Source organism: Narcine bancroftii, chromosome 2 (genome assembly GCF_036971445.1).
Source record: "Narcine bancroftii isolate sNarBan1 chromosome 2, sNarBan1.hap1, whole genome shotgun sequence".
NCBI classification, from domain to species: Eukaryota; Metazoa; Chordata; class Chondrichthyes; order Torpediniformes; family Narcinidae; genus Narcine; species Narcine bancroftii.
In genome coordinates, this window is record NC_091470.1 from 348,258,824 (window position 1) to 348,279,763 (window position 20,940).

A 20,940-nucleotide genomic window follows, 5' to 3' on the forward strand; every position below is an offset into this window, starting at 1 on the left:
TTCTCCAACTTCCTACTTGATAAGGATAATTTTAGATTTGCTGTGTGTTCATCTTGAAGTTGTCTATCATAATTCCCAATTTTTTTTTTCAGTAAGCAAACCTTTAGAAAAAAAATTGTTGTTCAGTATAATAGAATTTCAAACAGTTTCTGGATGATCTGTTAAAAAAGAACCAGGGAATCCATACATCTGGGTACACACAAGATCAAAAAAGACCACTGGAGTCCAATTAGTGTCAGGAGAACTGTTAGCATTCTTTGGTCATTGATTTCATTGACAAAGACATCTAAGCAAAATCCATTTAATATCTTCCATGCAAACTCGAGATTTCTTCCACAGCACTAAGCTACAAAACATGTTACATGGCTATTGTAGCAAATAGCATGGACTTTGGTAAGGCCTTCGATAAGATTCCGCATTGAAGGTTAGTTACAAAAGTTCAGTTGTTAGGTATTAATTTTGAGATAGACAAATGGATTCAACAGTGGCTGGAAGGGAGATGCCAGAGAGTCGTGGTGGATAACTGTTAGTCAGGCTGGAAGCCGGTAACAAATGGTGTGCCTCAGGGATCTGTATTGGGTCCATTGCTGTTTATCATATGCATTAATGATCTGGATGATGGGGTGGTAAACTGGATTAGTAAACATGCAGAGGATACTAAAATAGGTGGAATTATGGATAATGAAGGTTTTCAAAGATTGCAGAGGGATTTGGATGGCTTAGAAGAGTGGGATGGAAGATGGCAGATGGAGTTTAATGCTGAGAAGTTTGAAGTGCTTCATTTTGGTAGGAATAATCAAAACAGGACAAACGTAGTAAATGGAAGGGGATTGGGGAATGCAGTGGAGCAGAAAGATACAGGATAATGGTGCATCATTCCCTGAACGTAGAATCTCATGTGGATAGGGTGGTAAAGAAGACTTTTAGTATGGTGGCCCTTATAAATCAATGCATAGAATACAATACTTGGGAGGTGATATTGAGACTGTTAAAGGAATTGGTGAGGCTAAATTTAGAGTACTGTGTGCAGTTCTTGTCACCGAATTATAGGAAGGATATCACCAAGTTAGAGAGAGTGCAGAGAAGATTTACAAGAATGTTACCTGGTTTTCAGCATCTAAATTAGAAAGAAAGAGTGAGCAAATTAGGTCTATATTCCTTGGAGCGTAGAAGGTTGAGGGGGAATTTGATGTGGATAGGCTTTTTCCACTGATAGTAGGAGAGATTGAAACAAGAGGTCATGAGTTAAGAGTTAAGGGGAAAAAGTTTACAAGTAACATGAGTAACATTACTCAGAGAGTAGTGGCTGTGTGGAATGAGCTTCCGGGAGAAGTAGTGGTGGCAAGGTCAATTTTGTCTTTTAAGCAAAAATTGAACAGATATATGGATGAGGGGGGAATGGAGGGTTATGGTCAAGGTGCAGGTAGATAGAACTAGAGAATACTTAGTTCGGTGGGGACTAGAAGGGCCAAAATGGCCTGTTTCCGTGCTGTAATGGTTACATGGTTAATATGGAGCCTGTGACTGGAAGTTAATGAAACTGGAATGACATTCATGTCTTTTTCACAACATACACCCCTCTCATCCCACAACAATCTTCTGATGTACACACTGAAAATGAAGTCAGCATGGAACGTTCTCCTTCCCTTATCCCTTCAACACAGGCTGCTGTGGTGCAAGCTCAGCAGTTTGCTTTCACAGGCCTGCATCACCGGTTGTTTGATGTAACATTCTCAAACGTTTGCACCCTGACCTCTCATTTGTTGCAGTGGTTCAAAAATGACTGGTTCAATGGGCGTAATGGACAACAGCAGATTGAAATGGCCTGCATGCACTGTGTCAGGACACACCTAGATGGATGCTGGAGGAGTACATTCCTTTCTTGTATTTAACACCTCAGAGATGAAGGGTAATAGACACAAATTAGCAAGAGTGCAGTCAGTGGCACCCTGCTAGGTCAAAGCCCATAGCTTTTTTTGTGCTTGTTTCAACCCTGTACAAAATATATACTGCAAATTTGTCCAATCACTTTGATATCCAAAGGTAAAGCAGTACTTGCCCTACCCCAGTAATGGAATACATGCAACATATTTCAATGAGTATGTTTCTACTGATGACAAGCTGGTTATAATCTATTCCTTGCAGAAATTCAGTCAGGGATAGCGGGTGGAATGGCTCCCAACTGCTCTTTTCCTCCCTCTCCAATTCAGAGCAGTTTGTCTTTGCTCATTTTACCAAAGTAATTCATGTGAAAACTTGAATTCAAGACAAAATCTCTTAGCAATGCACATACCATCAACGGAGTTTAGCAATGGTGCAGTCAACAGCAAAGCACCAACAGTTCTTGAAGGTAATTTTATCCACCAAACAATAAAAGAAATTGTTCATCTGTGTTCTGCTCTATGTAGCTCAAAAACCATAATTATCTTTCTGATGTATGATGGACCGGCAGTGGGGGAAAAAAAAACCGATGGAACTAAGAAACAGTAACAGGACAAGACAACAAGTTGAAGCCCTTCCCATTGTATTTCTTCAGCTGGAGAGGTCTGTGATCTTGAAAGAATAATAATTTAAGCATCTTATCCTGCTTTTTATTTCCTGTCTTCCAACTACTCAGCTTCAAAATGTGCTCAGGGGTCATACAGCTGCAACATTAAAGGAACTGCAGCTGAACACAAATCCTTGTATCCACAGGGAAGGGCAGCTCTGACAGAATCCGTTCAGCCGTCAGTAAACTCGGAAGACGACAATGCCTAGTTAATCTGAACATTACATGAAATACGTCAATTTAAGAAATGGTCTAAATGAACCGTGCAGAAAATGATCGTTTTTCCCATAATGCAAATAATTAGGTCTCTTCATGCGCTTGGTTGACAAAGGAATTTTACCAGAAACCTGCAAAATCTGGCCTTGTATTTGCACAGGATCTGAACAGAACATTTGCCAAGATGAAGGAATCGTGACAAACCAAATCATCAAGTATTTCCATTTTGATTTTGAATAGTTTTTGAATTTTATCAGAAATATTCAATGTTTTTAAACTGCTGGCTCAGGCTGCAGCCACCGCTTTTCCAAGGCTCACTCGTTAAGTCATTTACTGGTTAGATCTAATCTTTTTGATTTCTCCACTCCCAAATCACACTGGAAATGGATTCCCACCTGGAGAGCAACTCAAGTGGCAACTTTTTCTTAGGTAGGTGACAAGTAATAGGGCAGGTCTTTGTTGACCAGGATTTCTCAGCTCCAAGAATGAGTTATTTTGCATCCAAATGCATTATAAGTGAGTGCAAATTTAAAATCTGCAGTGCAAATCATTGTTGATGCACAGGAGATACGAATTAAATTGTTGTGGGGAGGGGCACCATCCACATTTAAACAAGCTTGCTTAGCCTATTCTAAACATAGGCTTTGTTTTTAGGCAATAAAAGATTGGCTACCAAACAGGAATCCAAGAATACACATAAATGGTTCTTTTTCTGTTTGAGTGATGAATCAGGGTGCTCAACTTTGAAGGGTCCATCATTTTATGTTATAAAAATGACTTTGAAGAAGTCAACAAAGGCACAGTTGGGTTACTTGCTGATGTGATAGAGGCATTGAAGTGGATTGCCAAGGTATAAAAGGAATGCAGTTAAATGAGTGGAAAATAATGTGACAGGTGTTGTAAAATTTGGGGAAACATTACATTTCCCATTTAGTGAGAAAATATTATCTAAATGGTGAAAAACTGAAGAGTTCTGAGATACAGAGATATGTGGTTACCCTTGTGCATTATTCTCTCAAGGTTGAAATGCAGGTATATCAGGTATGGGGTATGTGAACTGGGAATAATGTACTAGCATGGTCAGAGGAATACCCAACCAATAGAAGGCATTGTGTTGGGATAATGTGGAAATATAGCCTGCAATTGTGACTGAAATATTTTGCTTGAGAAAAATTGTTATTTGCCCATTTCCTTTGGAGTTATGAAACCATGCACATAACAAGTCAATTAGGAACGATTAAAACAGTGGTTTTCAAACTTTTTCTTTCCACCCCCACCTACCACCTTAAGCAATCCCTTACTAATCACAGACTGCCTATGGCATAGGGATTACTTAAATTAGCATGTGAGTGGAAAGAAAAAGGTTGCAAACTACAGATAGATTTTTACATTGCAGGGGAATTGAGGGTTATGGGGGAAAATCAGGTAAGTGGAGATGAGTCCACATCCAGATCAGTAATGATCTTAAGTAGCGTTGCAGGCTTGACAGGCCAGATAGCCTGCATCTGCTCCTATATTTTTTTTACCTTAATTAGGAAAACTAACAGAATGCATTTTTTTTTGTGTGTGAGGAGAATTGAGATTATTTTTAGAGAGAAAGAGCAATGTCATGTTTAGCTTTGGGCTCTTTATTAATACGTAGAAAGCAACTAAGGAGTAGTCTACTGGACTAATACCTGGTTGAGGAAAAGATGTGAAACCTCAGCTTTTATTCATTGCTAGTTTAAAGCGTCCTGATTGAAATTTACAAGATTCGGAGAAGTGGTCTAGATCAGTGATTCTCAATTTTTTCTTTCCACTCATAGACCATCTTCAGTAATCCCCTACTAACCACAAACCATCTATTGCATCCAATGAGGACATGGTCACAGGTCACCATATCTTTGGCTTGGCTTCGCGGACAAAGATTTATGGAGGGGGTAAAAGTCCACGTCAGCTGCAGGCTCGTTTGTGGCTGACAAGTCCGATGCGGGACAGGCAGACACGGTTGCAGCGGCTGCAGGGGAAAATTGGTTGGTTGGGGTTGGGTGTTGGGTTTTTCCTCCTTTGCCTTTTGTCAGTGAGGTGGGCTCTGTGGTCTTCTTCAAAGTAGGTTGCTGCCCGCCAAACTGTGAGGCGCCAAGATGCACGGTTTGAGGCGAGATCAGCCCACTGGCGGTGGTCAATGGGGCAGGCACCAAGAGATTTCTTTAGGCAGTCCTTGTACCTTTTCTTTGGTGCACCTCTGTCACGGTGGCCAGTGGAGAGCTCGCCATATAACACGATCTTGGGAAGGCGATGGTCCTCCATTCTGGAGACGTGACCCACCATATAACACACACACAATGTGTAAGCATTTGTTGTTTTTGCAATGCTGTTTAAATCTTATTTTTTTTTTAATAGTATTTTTTGAAACTCAGTGTATATATGGTAACCTATGACCATATCCTCCTTTTGAAATGGCCACCCAAAGAACCACTGGTCCAGATAGAAGAGAGCAAAACTTATAATGAGGGATTACTGTTTAAATACAAGGCCTATTTCGGAAAAAAACACACACAATTGGAGCATTATAAATTCTCTTCCTCAAAGAGGAAAGCAGAAGTAGATACATTCTTGATAAGCAAGGAGAAAAATAATCAGTGAGAGCCAAGAGTGTCTTTCTAATTGATTAGCTCCCATCTTACCGAGTGACAGAACAAGCTTGAGGGCAAACTAACCTATTCCTTCTCTTAGCTCGTGTTGAATTTGGCAAAATAAAACTGAGGGTCAGGGGTCTAAGTAGTGAATGACAAGCAGAAGTGTGGCTGGCCATGATAATCGTTCATCATTATGTAAATAGCCACACCAATGCAAGTTGGTGGAACTGCAAAAAAAGCATTCAAAGTTCTCAAAGGATACAGCAAGATTCTAGTACCAGAGGGCATCTGTATAAGGTGAGGGGAAGAAAGTTTAAGGGAGATGTATCCACACGGGGAGTTGTGGGTGCTTGGAATACATTTTCAGGGGTGGTGGTGGAGGCTGGTACAATTGGGACATTTAGAAGACTCTTGGACCAGCACCTGGATGCAAGAAAAATAGAGGGATATGGGAGTGAGGAAGGGAAGGTTTAGATCATTGAGTAGGTTTACCCAGGTCATGTGCTGAAAGGCTCCATGTTCTAATCTTTGGCTCTGGTCGTAACCCTATTGTTGTGCATGCCATTTAGAAATTTTGTTCCCAACATGCATGGACTATTTTTAAAATCACTTCCTGGTCAAACAGCAAAGTAGCTCCTCCTTTCTATTCCCCTTCTCATTCCAGGCTGAACTGGAGGGATACATCCATTCACTGTTCTCAGCTCATCATCTGCCCTTTAAAAAGGGCATAAACTTAGATAGATTATATGCTCAGGGCCTTTTATTACAAATATATATTTAGATTCTCTGTGCACTTGGAGGTTTGGGCTGAAGGAGGTGAAGCAAAGTGAAGTGTTACAGTCCATTTTAATTATCTCCATAAAACTACTGGGAAAAGGGGAAGTGACAGGATTCCAGAGGTCACGTGTGCTCACAGATGATTAGTCCATGCAGAAGGAATTAATGGTTTTATATGTCATTTTTAATGATGCAAGAAAACTGGAAATAGAGGCTTTCTATGACAAATTAAAATGTGAACACAACATGCCAGCAGTTATTTGGGTAAACACACTGTGAGAATTCAGTGTGTTCAGCTGTGACTGAGTTACAATTGGGATTGTTCTCTTAAAAAAAATATAATAAACTGGCCACTATTACCTAGAAATTTCATGGCTTTTACCAAGTCACAAACCATTTGTCTCATCCAATAAAATCAGTTGGGGAAATTGTAACATAAATATGGTTTGAGCCTCTTGTGCTCTGTTATAGTTATCCCAATCCACTACCTTTTCTACCCATCTGCAAATCAATATGTGCAAATGTTTGGGAATAAGTTTGGCAAAGTCCTCTAGCTAGACTGTGGCATCACTTTCAAGAAGTTAACAGGTTTATTTGGTCTGATAAAGTGCCAACTAAAATTAATTCCAAGAAAGGCTTTGATATGTGTTGTGACATGGACCTCTTGATTCTGTGGTAGGATAATGTTTGAATGGTGAGCTGAAATTTTGGAAAATGGTGGGGAAATGTGAGGATATGTACTTTGGGAAGAAAAAAAATCAAAAGGCAGATTATTAACTCAATGGAAAGAGACCACAAATAGTGATGTTCAGAGAGATCCGAATGGTCTTGTGCATGAATCACAAGAAGTTTGCAGGAAGATCTATTAAGTAGTTGAGAAGACAAAGATCAAGTTGGCCTTTTTTTTGAAACCGGATTGGAGCTTAAGATTATGGCGGCTTTGTTTCAATTGTATAGGGTACTGTTGAGGTAACATCTGGTCTCTTTTTCCTGATAAAGGATATGGTAGTATTGGAGGCACTCCAAATGAAATTCACCAAATTATTTTCTAGGATGACAGAGGGGCTCTATCAAGAGAGGCTAAATGGTCTGTATCTGTGTTAATTTCAGTTCTGGAGAATAAGGAGGGATCTTGTTTATACATACAAGATTGTAAGGGGGCTTTCTGGGTGAATGTTGAGGTGATTGGGATGGTCACAAACATTGTTACAAAATAAGGGGTTGGTAACTTGAAATTGAAGTGTATAGCAATATCTCCTGTCAGATGGTTGTAAATATTGATAGTTCTCTGCTCCTGGGGGTGGAGACGGCCAGATTATAAGATGTATTTAAGGTGGAGATGGACAAATCTTTGAAATATGAAGGAATTGATCATTATGAAGAACTGGCATTGAAGAGGAGTTGAGACCATTGTGAACTGCCCATGATTATATTCAATGCAAACAATTAAAAAAAAGAGGTGCTGGCTCATGCAGTATTTGTGCAGGCCAAGGAAGGTCTATAGTTTGGATCAAGACTCTTTCTACTGCCTCAGACTTGGAGTGAATATGAAGAGAGGCAGTAGAAAGAGGGGAGGGGAAATGGGTGAAGAGGAATTGATGGGCAGACAAAGCCAGGTCAAAGAGAGAAGGGTGAAAATAGCAACCCTTCTAACTCCAAGACTGGGAGGTTCAAATGGAGGAGATGATGAAATCTGATTATTGCTACCATGGGCAGCTGTGGAGGCCAGGTTGTTGGATGTATTTAAGGCAGTGATTGATAGGTATCTGAATAGTTGGGATATACGAGGTTATGAGAAGGCAAGGGAGTGTGGCTGAGTGGAAGAATGAATCAGCTCATGATGGAATGGTGGAGCAGACTTGATGAGTTGAATGGCCTACTTCTACTGCTATATCTTATTGTTTTACTGATGCAAAATGGCTTAATAATATTATCAATGGCACTGTCAAACTTTCCCCTCTAGACTTTCTCCAGGTGTTTGTGCTTTTTTTAAATTTAAAAGCGAAATTTAAATGATCATATGAACAGTAGGCCAGGTTGACCCAATGACCTACTTGTGCTTCTATTTTTTTTATGTCAGCGTTCCTCCTGATAATATCAAAAATAAAACTCAATTTTACATGGATACTACCAAGTGTGAAAAACAGCCGAATCTATTTGCAACAGACCAAAACCTTAATTTTAATTCCTTTCCTTCCATCTTTGTTCACTCACAGCACTGTCTTGGATATGTATCACTTTCTATTTATTGTTGTTTAAATGATCCACATTCTTTTCACGCAAGGACAAGAGGGCACAACTTCAGGATTGAAGAATGCCCATTTAAAGCAGAGATGCAGAGGAATTTCTTCAGTCAGAAAGTGGTGAACTTCTGGAACTTGACGTGGAGACCAGGTTGTTGGATGTATTTAAGGAAGAGATTGATAGATGTCTGAAAAGTTAAGATGCAGAGGAATTTCTTCAGTCAGAGAGTGGTGAACCTCTGTAACTTGGCGTGGAGACTAGGTTGTTGGATGTATTTAAGGAAGAGATTGATAGATGTCTCAATAGTTGGGATACACAAAGTTATGAGAAGGCAAGGGAGTGCAGCTGAGTGGAAGAATGAATCAGCTCATGATGGAATGGCAGAGCAGACTTGATGAGTTGAATGGCCTACTTCTACTGCTATATCTTATGGGTTTATGATCTAAAATGGCTTAAGGATATTAAAATTATCAGTGGCATTGTCAAACTTTCCATTCTAGACTTTCTTCAGAGGTGTTTGTGCTTTCTTAATTTAAAAAGATGAAAAGTTCTTTTACTTTCAGAGAATTTGGTTGAGGTGAAATATATTTTTAAACTGCAACTGCTTTGCTTAGAAGAAATGGGATGAGAGAAACATTGAGGCTTGTATCTGGAGAAAAGGAGTGCCAAGAAGTCCAAACATCCAATGAGTATTGGTGGTATTTGACAAGGGTACTGCAGCCTGGAAAATTATCCAGATTATTCTGTCATAATTACCTGAAATGGGAGGATGAAAATGAAACTTAACAATTTGCACATGCACATTTGTAAATATTCTCAAAAGAGCATGACTCTAAGAAAGTTTAACCACAATACAACATATTCACAGTTGTGAGAAGGAGTTAATGTTCTTGGAAAAATACCTTCTGACAACACCAGCTGAAGAAATCACAAGTTCCACACAATACTTTTTGACTCTAGTTTCCACAATACTGCCACTTGCCTTAATGTCTCTACTCCAACTGCATTATCAGAAGGTTTAAATCTTCTCAAGGCAGAAGTCATCCTCTTGACTGCAGCACAAGTTCCATTCCCTAGCCACCATGTCTCAGTCATTCTCCAAACTTGAACCAGGTTGTTTGCGACTTCTCCATCTTTTGGGAACTTGAGCTAAACTATGTATGGAAATCGTGTCACAAAAGCATCTGACTTCTACCTCTATAATATAACTGGCTTCTGCCCACCCAAACTCAATTTTTCCTTGGGTTTATTATATTCAGATTTGAAAACTTCTCCTCCAAACTTTCACCCTCCATAAAACTGCACTCATCTGAAGCTCTTCTGCCAACATCCAACCCTCATCGCCAGATACGTCACTTATGGACTTTCCTCGTTCATCAACAGCAGAAACTTGAAATTCATTCTCTCAGATCCTAATTGCTTCAACCTATCGCTGTAAGTTCTAAAAGCACTCCAATACATCGTCTGGTCCTCTCACTCGTTCCCTTTCATATTCCATCTCCATTGGTGTACCACTGGCAAGGGGTCATTGTTGAAATTCCCTTCAAATGTTTTTTTCTGCTTCTATTTGAATTTTTAATGTTTTGCTTAATTCTAGTCACTGTCAAATATCTGCCTGATTACACTCATCGGTAGCACCCTTTATCATCTTCCTTAGTTATAGGCTTATCTACTGGAAGTGTATCAATAAAATTTAAGATTGAAGGAGCACAGAGAAAATTTATAAGGATGCTATGAAGGGTATAGATAGAGCAAGTGCAAGCAAGCTTTTTCTTCTGAGGTTGGATGAGAAAAAAACAAGAGGACATGGGTCAAGGGTGAAAGATGAAATGTTTAAGGGGATCATTAGGAGGAACTTCTTAATTCAGAAGGTGGCGAGAGTATGGAACAAGCAGCCAGCTGAAGTGGTAGATGCAGGTTCAATTTCAACATTTAAGAAAAATTTGGATAGAGACAAGTCAATGAAACAAGGTACAAAAAAACCCAGTTCAACACGGAGTAGAGAGGTAGAAGGACCCGTTTCTGTGTTGTAGTGTTCTGACGTTATACAATAACCTACATGAGAGCTGTGGTTACCCAATTTGACCATTCAATGGTGGAATATTATTTTGTTTTCCAATTAATAGCCCAAGATATATGGCCACATCTGGTCATCTTAGATCTCAAAATGCACATAACCGAGATGCAAGATAGCACAATATTCCAACAAAATGCAATGCTACCATATAGAAATCTACAATGCAATGAAGCCATTTGCATTAAAGCAAGTTCATAACACTGCATTGCTTGGGTTAGTCTTAAGAATGATTGTCTACTTTAAAATAATTACCATGTCTAATGAGCAAAGTTAACATTTCACCATTGGATGGTGGTTAGCCCATCAGGTTCACCGTCAATAGGGAGATTCATGACTGCCTTCACAATGGGTGGGAAAACAGATAACTAACAAAACTGATGATATGTATGGCAGCTCAAAGCTTTACGCTTGGTAAACTTAAAGCAATCATGTGCGATGTCAGCAAATCCGAGGTCATACTAACTAAAGTATAATTTCATTTTCTGCACAAAATATTTTTTTTAAAGTTTTAAATAAAAGCAACCCATGCATGCAATGTACTCAGTAAACTGACAATTAACAGCTGGTGTGTCCTTCAGAAGACAATGAAAATCAAGTATTGAAATTACAAGAACTAACATGGCATTACTGGTGACTGTTGCCGATACTTCAGCTGAAGATATAACTCCACACTTGGAACATTTGAGCGCCATACCGTAAAGGGGAACTGTCATCTGACTGGAATTAAAATTAAAAGACTGAAACAAAAATTGAACTTTAACACAAAAATCAGAGACAAATAATACGCATCCAGAAAATAAAACTTCATAAGATTCTTCATTTTGTCAGTAACTTAAAAAAATATATATATATATATATGCACACACACACATACACACAAGTCCAGAAATGTATTTAAATTAACACACATTATTCCATATTTCCTTGACGAGAAAGAAAATCTGAAGATCAGAAGTTAAACTTTGAATTTAAATTTATATATTAATGTTTAGGGGATTTTATTCCCCTCCAAATTTTAATTAGGCATACTTTTTTTTCATACAATATATTCAACATAAATTCCAAGATAAGGCATGAATGCTCCATTTAAATCTGACTTTTTAAAATGTTGTAAAACCACATCCATTTTATTTGCTATGTCTTTAAGCTAATTATATCTTTAAAACTATTAAAAATGTAAACTCAGTTCTGTTCCCTCACCAAGATGATATACATTCTGTGGTTAAACAGTTAGTGGCACTTAACTGCATCTTGTTTCTTCTCAAGGATTCAGCAAATGTAAAAGCTTTCATTATTTTTCAACCTTTGTTACTGCATTTTGCATTCGTTGCTATTAGCAGCAACTTTCAAAATTACAAGGCTGCCATCAACAAATAGAACGCTGTCATTGAGCCACCTCACATATACAAATTCACCAGGTCAAGATCCAGTATCTCATGATCTATGTAAAAATTGACAGCCAGACATACAAGAAACTGCAGATGCTGGAATCAACTTGTTTGAAGAACTCAGCAGATCAAGCCACATCAATGGGAGAAAAATAGTCATTTTGGGTCAGAACCCACTATCTGAATAAGCATGAACTAATTAAGGGAAACCAGGATGAATTTGTTGAAGAGAACTCTTGAACGCATATGCCAAATAAAATGAAGTACGTTTGAAGTCTGCTCAAAATTGTATTGTAATTGTATTGTAGGAAATTTGTCAATAAGGCAAGCTTCTACCGACAGCAAGGTTTCAGAGATTTGGAAATTAATTTTAAAAATGTATAATGAAGAATAAACTGAGGGAACAGGATAACTTTCCACAGAGCTGCGAGGTCTTTTACAACCCAAGAGAGCTGACAGGTTCTCAATTTAATAACTCAGTTAAAGGGAACTCTGGAGATACATGGCACCTATTTTAATACCATGTTTGGAAGTAGAGTAATAATTGAGGAAGGGCAATAATAGGGCACAAACAACCCAGCAGATAAACATCAACACAAAAGAGAGGGGGAACACATGTTCACAGAAAGAGTAAGGTAAGGGAAAAACATGTTAAATATTATTATTTTGAAGATGGTGGTAAAACAAAGAAATAAGAGTTGTGCCAACATTTCATGGAAATAATTGGATAGAGTTCAAAGTAAACTGCAAAATAAATTACATCTAGAGACAAGTAGCTTAAAAGTTTGATAAGAAGATACATAATTCCCTAAAAGTGGTGTCACAGGTAGTTAGGGTTGTAAAGAGAGATTTTGCAATATTGGCCTTTGTAAATCAGAAGTTGCAATGTTATGGTTTGTTCAAGATATTGGTGAGGCCAAATTTGGAGTATTGTGTGGAGAACTACAGAAAATATATCAATAAGATTGAAAGATTTAATAGGATATTGCCCGGACTTCAGGAATTGAGTTATAGAGAAAGGTTAAACAGGTGAGAACTGTTCTATGATCCTAATATTTGTTAAACCAATATAGATCACTCATTTAGCTCCTGTTTGGTGTACACTACAATTCTAGGCACCACTCTCTAGGAAGGTTGTTAAGATTTTTGAGAATATAAAATTGATCAATGAAGTATAAAGAATTAGTTTAATGGAGTGACTTGCAAAGGTCAGGTTGTTCGCTTTACAACAGACAAAGTAAGGGTAGAATTTGGGGGTGGTGCTTAAAATCATGAAGGGTTTGCAATAAATGTAGTTTAACTATTTCCTGTGGTTGAAAGCTGGGTAATTGGAGGCCACACACTCAAAAGGATTGGCAAAAAAAAAAAATCAGAAGTGAAATGAGGGTGACTTTTTGAAATTGGAATACCATGCCTGAAAGCAAATTGGATGCAGAATTAATATTAATGTTCCAGAAGGAATTGAAAGATATGGGAGAATGAAGGGGAAAATGGATGAACTAAATTACTCTTCGAAAAATCTTACATACACTCTCTCATTGGAAGCAACAGGATGCATTTCTTTTCAGCATTTTAAAACAAGAAAACTAGGAGATCATTAATTTCCACTGCCCTCGTCTCCAAAAAAAAGATATAGGTCTGGTCATCCTATTTATTTTGTCACAAGAGATTGGAAGCATTTGTGATTCTTTCCAAGTCTTGGTTTCATCCAACACACAGAACCTTTGTGTGAGTCTCAATTTGAAATTTTTCGAGCAGTTTATCTGTCTTAAAAACCATTTTCTGGGGTCAGCGTGGTTGGCATAAATGTTAGCACCATTACAACGTCAGTGTACGGGACTGGGGTTAAAATCCCGCGCTGTCTGTATGAAGTTTGTGTGCTCCCCGAGTGTCTCTGTGGGTTTTCCCAGGGCCTCCGGTTTCTTCCCTCCATTTGAAACATACCCGGGTATTGTAGGCTAATTGGGCAGCATGGGCTTGTGGGCCCAAAATGGCCTGTTACCGTGCTGCAGGTCTTAATTTAAAATATTCAGAGAAAAATGCTCTGTGTGAACTTTCATTCACATGACAAAATGCCAATTTAGACAGCACTGGCTGCTTTAACACAGTGTCAAGATTTCCCTATAACTTTAAGACAGCAAAGAGTCACAAATGGCCAAGAACAAAGTGTGAATGGGCTGAGGGGGAAGTTTCCTCAGATTTATCAGAAAGCTGTCGAGTTAACATATACATTTTCATTAGTTGTTTACTACCTCTCCTTTGGAGTATCCTGGTACCAAATTACCCGCTAAAACATTTACTATTTTATTCAAAAGGATAACAAAAATATTTTGCAGATGAATTGTTTCTGTTCTCAGAGTTGGTCTTCATTTTGCTCTTAGCAGCTGTGAGAAAATAGGTTGCCAAGCGACAGAGTGTGCTCAATGTTGTCATGAAGGAAGCTCGATTCCTTCCAGTGAAAACCTTGAATTCAAATGCAAGGTTTAGAGGTTTCAAGGCCTCCAATCTCACCACAATTAGTAGTCACATTACGTAACAACTAATTTCAGCTTCTGCAGCCTAAAGGAATGAAATGGCAATAGTTTACAATAGCTGTGTTTATACTAAGGACACCTCGCATCACCTAGAATCACCGTGCTTTTCCCGGCTCACTAGAAACACCCCCAATGACTCTGCACTGTTCCTCTATGACTCCCCTATTTACAATCTATATGACTTACAACTGAAAACAAAACGGTATAAATTTTAAACAAAATAAAGAAAAAATATGTAAATATAAAAGTTACGCTTGGTCATACGTTCACCAGCGCTAACGACTGTGCACACGATAATGACCATCAGACGATATCCCGGCATTATGTAGATCACAGCATCTCTCGGTTCTCAGGATAAAAGAATGCTGTACAGGTACAGCGGGCTGTGGGGAGAACACGGGGCAGTAGGATCGGTGTGGTGACTGGTAGCGGGCTGTCAGGAAAGCGCGTGGCAGTGGGATCAGTGTGGGGACTGATAGCAGACTGTCGGAAGAGGGCGGGGCAGTGGGATCAGTGTAGGGACTGATGGCAGGCTGTCAGGAGAGGGCAGGGCAGTGGGATCGGTGTGGGGACTGGTAGTGGGCTGTCGGGAGAGCCTGGTGCAGTGGGATTAGTGTGGGGTCTGATAGTGGGCTGTTGGGAGAGCGCGTGGCAGTGGGATCGGTGTGGGGACTGATAGCAGGCTGTCAGAAGAGTGCGGGGCGGTGGGATCGGTGAGGCGACTATATGCCATGCCAACCTACGTCTGATTTGCATCTATTTCATGATATGACCTGTCGGTCAGAACGGAACTTGGACACAGGTTGGGGAATGGGTGTATTGGAAATGTGCAGACCGTGAATTAAAATCGGTTCAGAATTTCATCTCTGGTTACCAAATGGAGCTGAATTTTTGGAATGTAATCAGAACAATTGACCAGGTTTGAATTTTTAGACTCTCAAACTTTCAGCAGATCTCCGTGTTTGTAAAAATTTGCCAGATTATATGGTAAAAATACTGAACCATTGATAACTTTCAGTTCCAAGGATATACTGGATGCAGTTGTTTAAAGATGCACATTCTGTTATTCAGGTTGCCCAGTAGATATACTCATTGTTTGCAATCTGTAACCCACAAACTTGGTTCAATTTTTCTCCTATTCTATCACCATGGATGTGTACATTGAGGAACCAATTCACTGATTATGTGAATAAGGTGATAATTTTCCAAGCCATTTACATTAGGTGTTCCCTGCAGTGTCTCTCTTTGCACAGCTGTACCATGTAACACAAAAATTATCATTTCTTCTAAGTATCAGTATATAAAATGGAAGTTACTTCTTAGCTGGATATCATTTACATCCTTAACATCGAGAGAGTGTATTTAAGTAGTACTGTCACTTTTAGAAAATTGCAGGGCATATTTACATTTAGTGGTGATCTCAGTTGCAGCCACAAGTTTTGTTATCTGCAGGAAGTCAATGCCCCTATCATTTCAGGATAAAGAAAGTGAAATGTTTGTAATAGAGTATTTGGTCTGATAGTCACAAAGATTAGGGTACTTGGCCTGCTCAATTCACCGATCTCTGCCAGTGGTGACCATCAGAAATAGGAACATAATAATGGGAGCAAAAGAAAGGCCATTTATCTCCACACATCACCACCTTCCAAAAAGATTGTGGCTGCTCTTAAACTTTTTTAGCTTCATTCCATTTTAGCAAATCTTGAATTTGGTAAATGGTGACAACCCTTTGAAGATAAAAACATTGAAATCGTTTCTTAAGATACAAGTCCAACTGCTTAGTCACTAATGTCAGGATAAGTCTACAAAGGCCACTGAATAGATCATGACCTTATCACAGAAAGGATCCTTACTAAATATTGCATTTCAAGAGATGTCAGGAAAGAACAGAGTAAGCTATGCCTACAATGTTCCACATGGCCAAACAAGTTGCAATACACACTGTGGAGACCAAAGCAAGTCATACTTTGTAAAATCTGGCCTTTGGGCCCATTGAGTTCTTGCCACCCATTAAAACAAACATACTCATCCTATGTCATCCATATATTTCCATGAACTTTAACCAGATTGTATCACTTACATACAAATGAAGGGCAATTAGCAGTGGCCAATTAACCAATAAACTAGTCTTTGTCTTTGATGTGAGAGGGAACTGAAGCATTAGGAGGGAAGACTAGCAAACTCCACACACCCAACATCAGATGCCCGTTGTGATAGTACAGATTCTATCACCAATGTGTCTATGTACAGATGGTAGTGTAGGATGACTGTGATTGGCTGAAAGTGTAGCCACACCTACTGGCATGTCTTCAAGGATTGCTCCTAGCCAGACCAGGTCATTCTGGACTGGTCGACCTACTTGTGATATGCTCCAGTCTTTTAGTTAATAAAAGCCTTGGTTTGGATCAACAAGTCTTTGGTTCTTTCGACGTGCACTACACCATTTAATAACCTAGGGTTCTTGGATCAGTTAAAAGAACCACTGTGCCACCCTAAAGGTGAGATCTTGAGTGAAAAGCACAGTTCATGTTACTGAATACCATGACAGATGAGGATGATGCGGCTGGAAGGAGTACATAAGGTTCAGTGATCATTTGGGATCAGTTGCATCTATGCAATGACAGGTTGATGACAAACTGCAGAGAAATCAATATCCCTGCAGGGATACTACAGACAGTGGGGCAGGGCGGACAGTGGGGCAGGGCGGACAGTGGGGCAGGGCGGACAGTGGGGCAGGGCGGACAGTGGGGCAGGGCGGACAGTGGGGCAGGGCGGACAGTGGGGCAGGGCGGACAGTGGGGCAGGGCGGACAGTGGGGCAGGGCGGACAGTGGGGCAGGGCGGACAGTGGGGCAGGGCGGACAGTGGGGCAGGGCGGACAGTGGGGCAGGGCGGACAGTGGGGCAGGGCGGACAGTGGGGCAGGGCGGACAGTGGGGCAGGGCGGACAGTGGGGCAGGGCGGACAGTGGGGCAGGGCGGACAGTGGGGCAGGGCGGACAGTGGGGCAGGGCGGACAGTGGGGCAGGGCGGACAGTGGGGCAGGGCGGACAGTGGGGCAGGGCGGACAGTGGGGCAGGGCGGACAGTGGGGCAGGGCGGACAGTGGGGCAGGGCGGACAGTGGGGCAGGGCGGACAGTGGGGCAGGGCGGACAGTGGGGCAGGGCGGACAGTGGGGCAGGGCGGACAGTGGGGCAGGGCGGACAGTGGGGCAGGGCGGACAGTGGGGCAGGGCGGACAGTGGGGCAGGGCGGACAGTGGGGCAGGGCGGACAGTGGGGCAGGGCGGACAGTGGGGCAGGGCGGACAGTGGGGCAGGGCGGACAGTGGGGCAGGGCGGACAGTGGGGCAGGGCGGACAGTGGGGCAGGGCGGACAGTGGGGCAGGGCGGACAGTGGGGCAGGGCGGACAGTGGGGCAGGGCGGACAGTGGGGCAGGGCGGACAGTGGGGCAGGGCGGACAGTGGGGCAGGGCGGACAGTGGGGCAGGGCGGACAGTGGGGCAGGGCGGACAGTGGGGCAGGGCGGACAGTGGGGCAGGGCGGACAGTGGGGCAGGGCGGACAGTGGGGCAGGGCGGACAGTGGGGCAGGGCGGACAGTGGGGCAGGGCGGACAGTGGGGCAGGGCGGACAGTGGGGCAGGGCGGACAGTGGGGCAGGGCGGACAGTGGGGCAGGGCGGACAGTGGGGCAGGGCGGACAGTGGGGCAGGGCGGACAGTGGGGCAGGGCGGACAGTGGGGCAGGGCGGACAGTGGGGCAGGGCGGACAGTGGGGCAGGGCGGACAGTGGGGCAGGGCGGACAGTGGGGCAGGGCGGACAGTGGGGCAGGGCGGACAGTGGGGCAGGGCGGACAGTGGGGCAGGGCGGACAGTGGGGCAGGGCGGACAGTGGGGCAGGGCGGACAGTGGGGCAGGGCGGACAGTGGGGCAGGGCGGACAGTGGGGCAGGGCGGACAGTGGGGCAGGGCGGACAGTGGGGCAGGGCGGACAGTGGGGCAGGGCGGACAGTGGGGCAGGGCGGACAGTGGGGCAGGGCGGACAGTGGGGCAGGGCGGACAGTGGGGCAGGGCGGACAGTGGGGCAGGGCGGACAGTGGGGCAGGGCGGACAGTGGGGCAGGGCGGACAGTGGGGCAGGGCGGACAGTGGGGCAGGGCGGACAGTGGGGCAGGGCGGACAGTGGGGCAGGGCGGACAGTGGGGCAGGGCGGACAGTGGGGCAGGGCGGACAGTGGGGCAGGGCGGACAGTGGGGCAGGGCGGACAGTGGGGCAGGGCGGACAGTGGGGCAGGGCGGACAGTGGGGCAGGGCGGACAGTGGGGCAGGGCGGACAGTGGGGCAGGGCGGACAGTGGGGCAGGGCGGACAGTGGGGCAGGGCGGACAGTGGGGCAGGGCGGACAGTGGGGCAGGGCGGACAGTGGGGCAGGGCGGACAGTGGGGCAGGGCGGACAGTGGGGCAGGGCGGACAGTGGGGCAGGGCGGACAGTGGGGCAGGGCGGACAGTGGGGCAGGGCGGACAGTGGGGCAGGGCGGACAGTGGGGCAGGGCGGACAGTGGGGCAGGGCGGACAGTGGGGCAGGGCGGACAGTGGGGCAGGGCGGACAGTGGGGCAGGGCGGACAGTGGGGCAGGGCGGACAGTGGGGCAGGGCGGACAGTGGGGCAGGGCGGACAGTGGGGCAGGGCGGACAGTGGGGCAGGGCGGACAGTGGGGCAGGGCGGACAGTGGGGCAGGGCGGACAGTGGGGCAGGGCGGACAATGGGGCAGGGCGGACAGTGGGGCAGGGCGGACAGTGGGGCAGGGCGGACAAAGGTAGGTAGTCCAGGAAGCACAGTAAGACTGGGAGCAATGCTAACATGTATTCATTTTAATTCAAGCAGTTTCACAGGAAAGTTAAATGGGCATAGAACATAGATCAGCAATTGGAATTAAAATATTATTGCAATTACAGAAATATGGTTAACAGAATTAACAGCTTCATGGAGTAGAAGTTGTAGATATGACAGAAGAAAAAATGAATAAAAAGATAAAGGTGCCATTATTGTCATGTTTCGTATGTAACAATCATGAAATACTTTAACTTTGTCTACTGTAAGGCAGAAAGAGTTGCCACTTTGTTCAGCGGCCCTCACAGAAACCTACAGCACCTGGTGTTCCAAGGTGGTCTCCCTTCCAATGTACTGACCAGGCCTCAGCCTGTTTAGCTTCCGAGATAAGAAAATCTCAGGCATATTCAGGCTATTAGGTGCACAGAAAGATGAAGGGTAGTTGCATTACTAGTTATGGAGAATATATTGGCAAAACATGGAGAGAATATCCCAGAACAATCATCCAATGAGATCAGATGACAGGAGAGAAGCCATCACTTTACTGCATTTATACTAAAGGCCTCCTAATACATCAGTTGGAATTAGATAAGCAGAACATTGAAAGGATCATAATGGAGGGAAATTTTAAATTTGTCAATATTGACTGGAATTGCTTATGGCAAGGTCCTGGATGGGATGGAATTTGTTAAGTACTTTTAATAAAGTATTTTGAGAGAATACATTAAGAGTCCTGAGTCAGATCAATATTTGACTTTATATTAGGATATTAAACTAAAGGTACTAGGAGTGTCTGTGGATGTCAACTTTGAGAAGAGTGATCAGAATTCTGTAAATTTCAAGATGGTTATGGAAAAGGATAAGGCTGGTCTCAAATTGGGGAAAGGTTGATTTCAATGGTGAAAATAAGACTATCAGGAACAGAGGTCAAGTGTGTTTTAAAAGATTTTGGAAAAGTTCAGGTCCAGCCAGCATGATCCAGGAATGCCAAAGGCATAAATATGAAGACTAGGGAATCATGGATGACAAAACATTTATCAGGTATGGACCTCTGGTTTAAACCAGTAAAATTTAGGGGGGGGGAGATTGAGAGGGGGGGAGAGATTGAGAGGGGGGGGAGAGAGGGGGGGGAGAGAGAGGGGGGAGAGAGAGGGGGGGAGACGGGGGGAGACGGGGGGAGAGGGGGGGAGAGGGGAGGAGAGGGGGGAAGAGGGGGGAGAGGGGGGAGAGGGGGGGAGAGAGGGGGAGAGAGGGGGGAGAGAGGGGGGAGAGAGGGGGGAGAGAGGGGGGGAGGGAGGGGGGGAGGGAGGGGGGAGGGAGGGGGGAGGGAGGGGGGAGGGAGGGGGGAGGGAGGGGGGAGGGAGGGGGGAGGGAGGGGGGAGGGAGGGGGAGGGAGGGGGGAGGGAGGGGGAGGGAGGGGATGAGAGAGGGATGAGAGAGGGGGGAGAGAGGGGGAGAGAGGGGGGAGAGAGGGGGAGAGAGGGGGAGAGAGGGGGAGAGAGGGGGAGAGAGGGGGAGAGAGGGGGAGAGAGGGGGAGAGAGGGGGAGAGAGGGGGAGAGAGGGGGAGAGAGGGGGAGAGAGGGGGAGAGGGGGAGAGAGGGGAGAGAGGGGAGAGAGGGGGAGAGAGGGGGAGAGAGGGGGAGAGAGGGGGAGAGAGGGGGAGAGAGGGGGAGAGAGGGGGAGAGAGGGGAGAGAGGGGGAGAGAGGGGGAGAGAGGGG

The 20,940-nt window shown here is 43.8% G+C and overlaps 1 protein-coding gene across 7 annotated transcripts in view; it reads right to left on the reverse strand.

Annotated features, from left to right (window-relative positions):
• adgrb1a (adhesion G protein-coupled receptor B1a) overlaps positions 1 to 20,940 on the reverse strand; it is a 651,114-nt gene that overhangs the window by 60,818 nt on the left and 569,356 nt on the right. For 5 of the 7 annotated variants that reach the window (XM_069922256.1, XM_069922255.1, XM_069922253.1 and 2 more), the window contains exon 24: positions 11,099 to 11,197. The exons of the other annotated variants lie outside the window; for them this stretch is intronic. In XM_069922256.1, the coding sequence (XP_069778357.1) occupies positions 11,099 to 11,197 (99 nt within the window). The remainder of the gene's footprint in view (positions 1 to 11,098; positions 11,198 to 20,940) is intronic. 7 annotated transcript variants of the gene reach the window in all.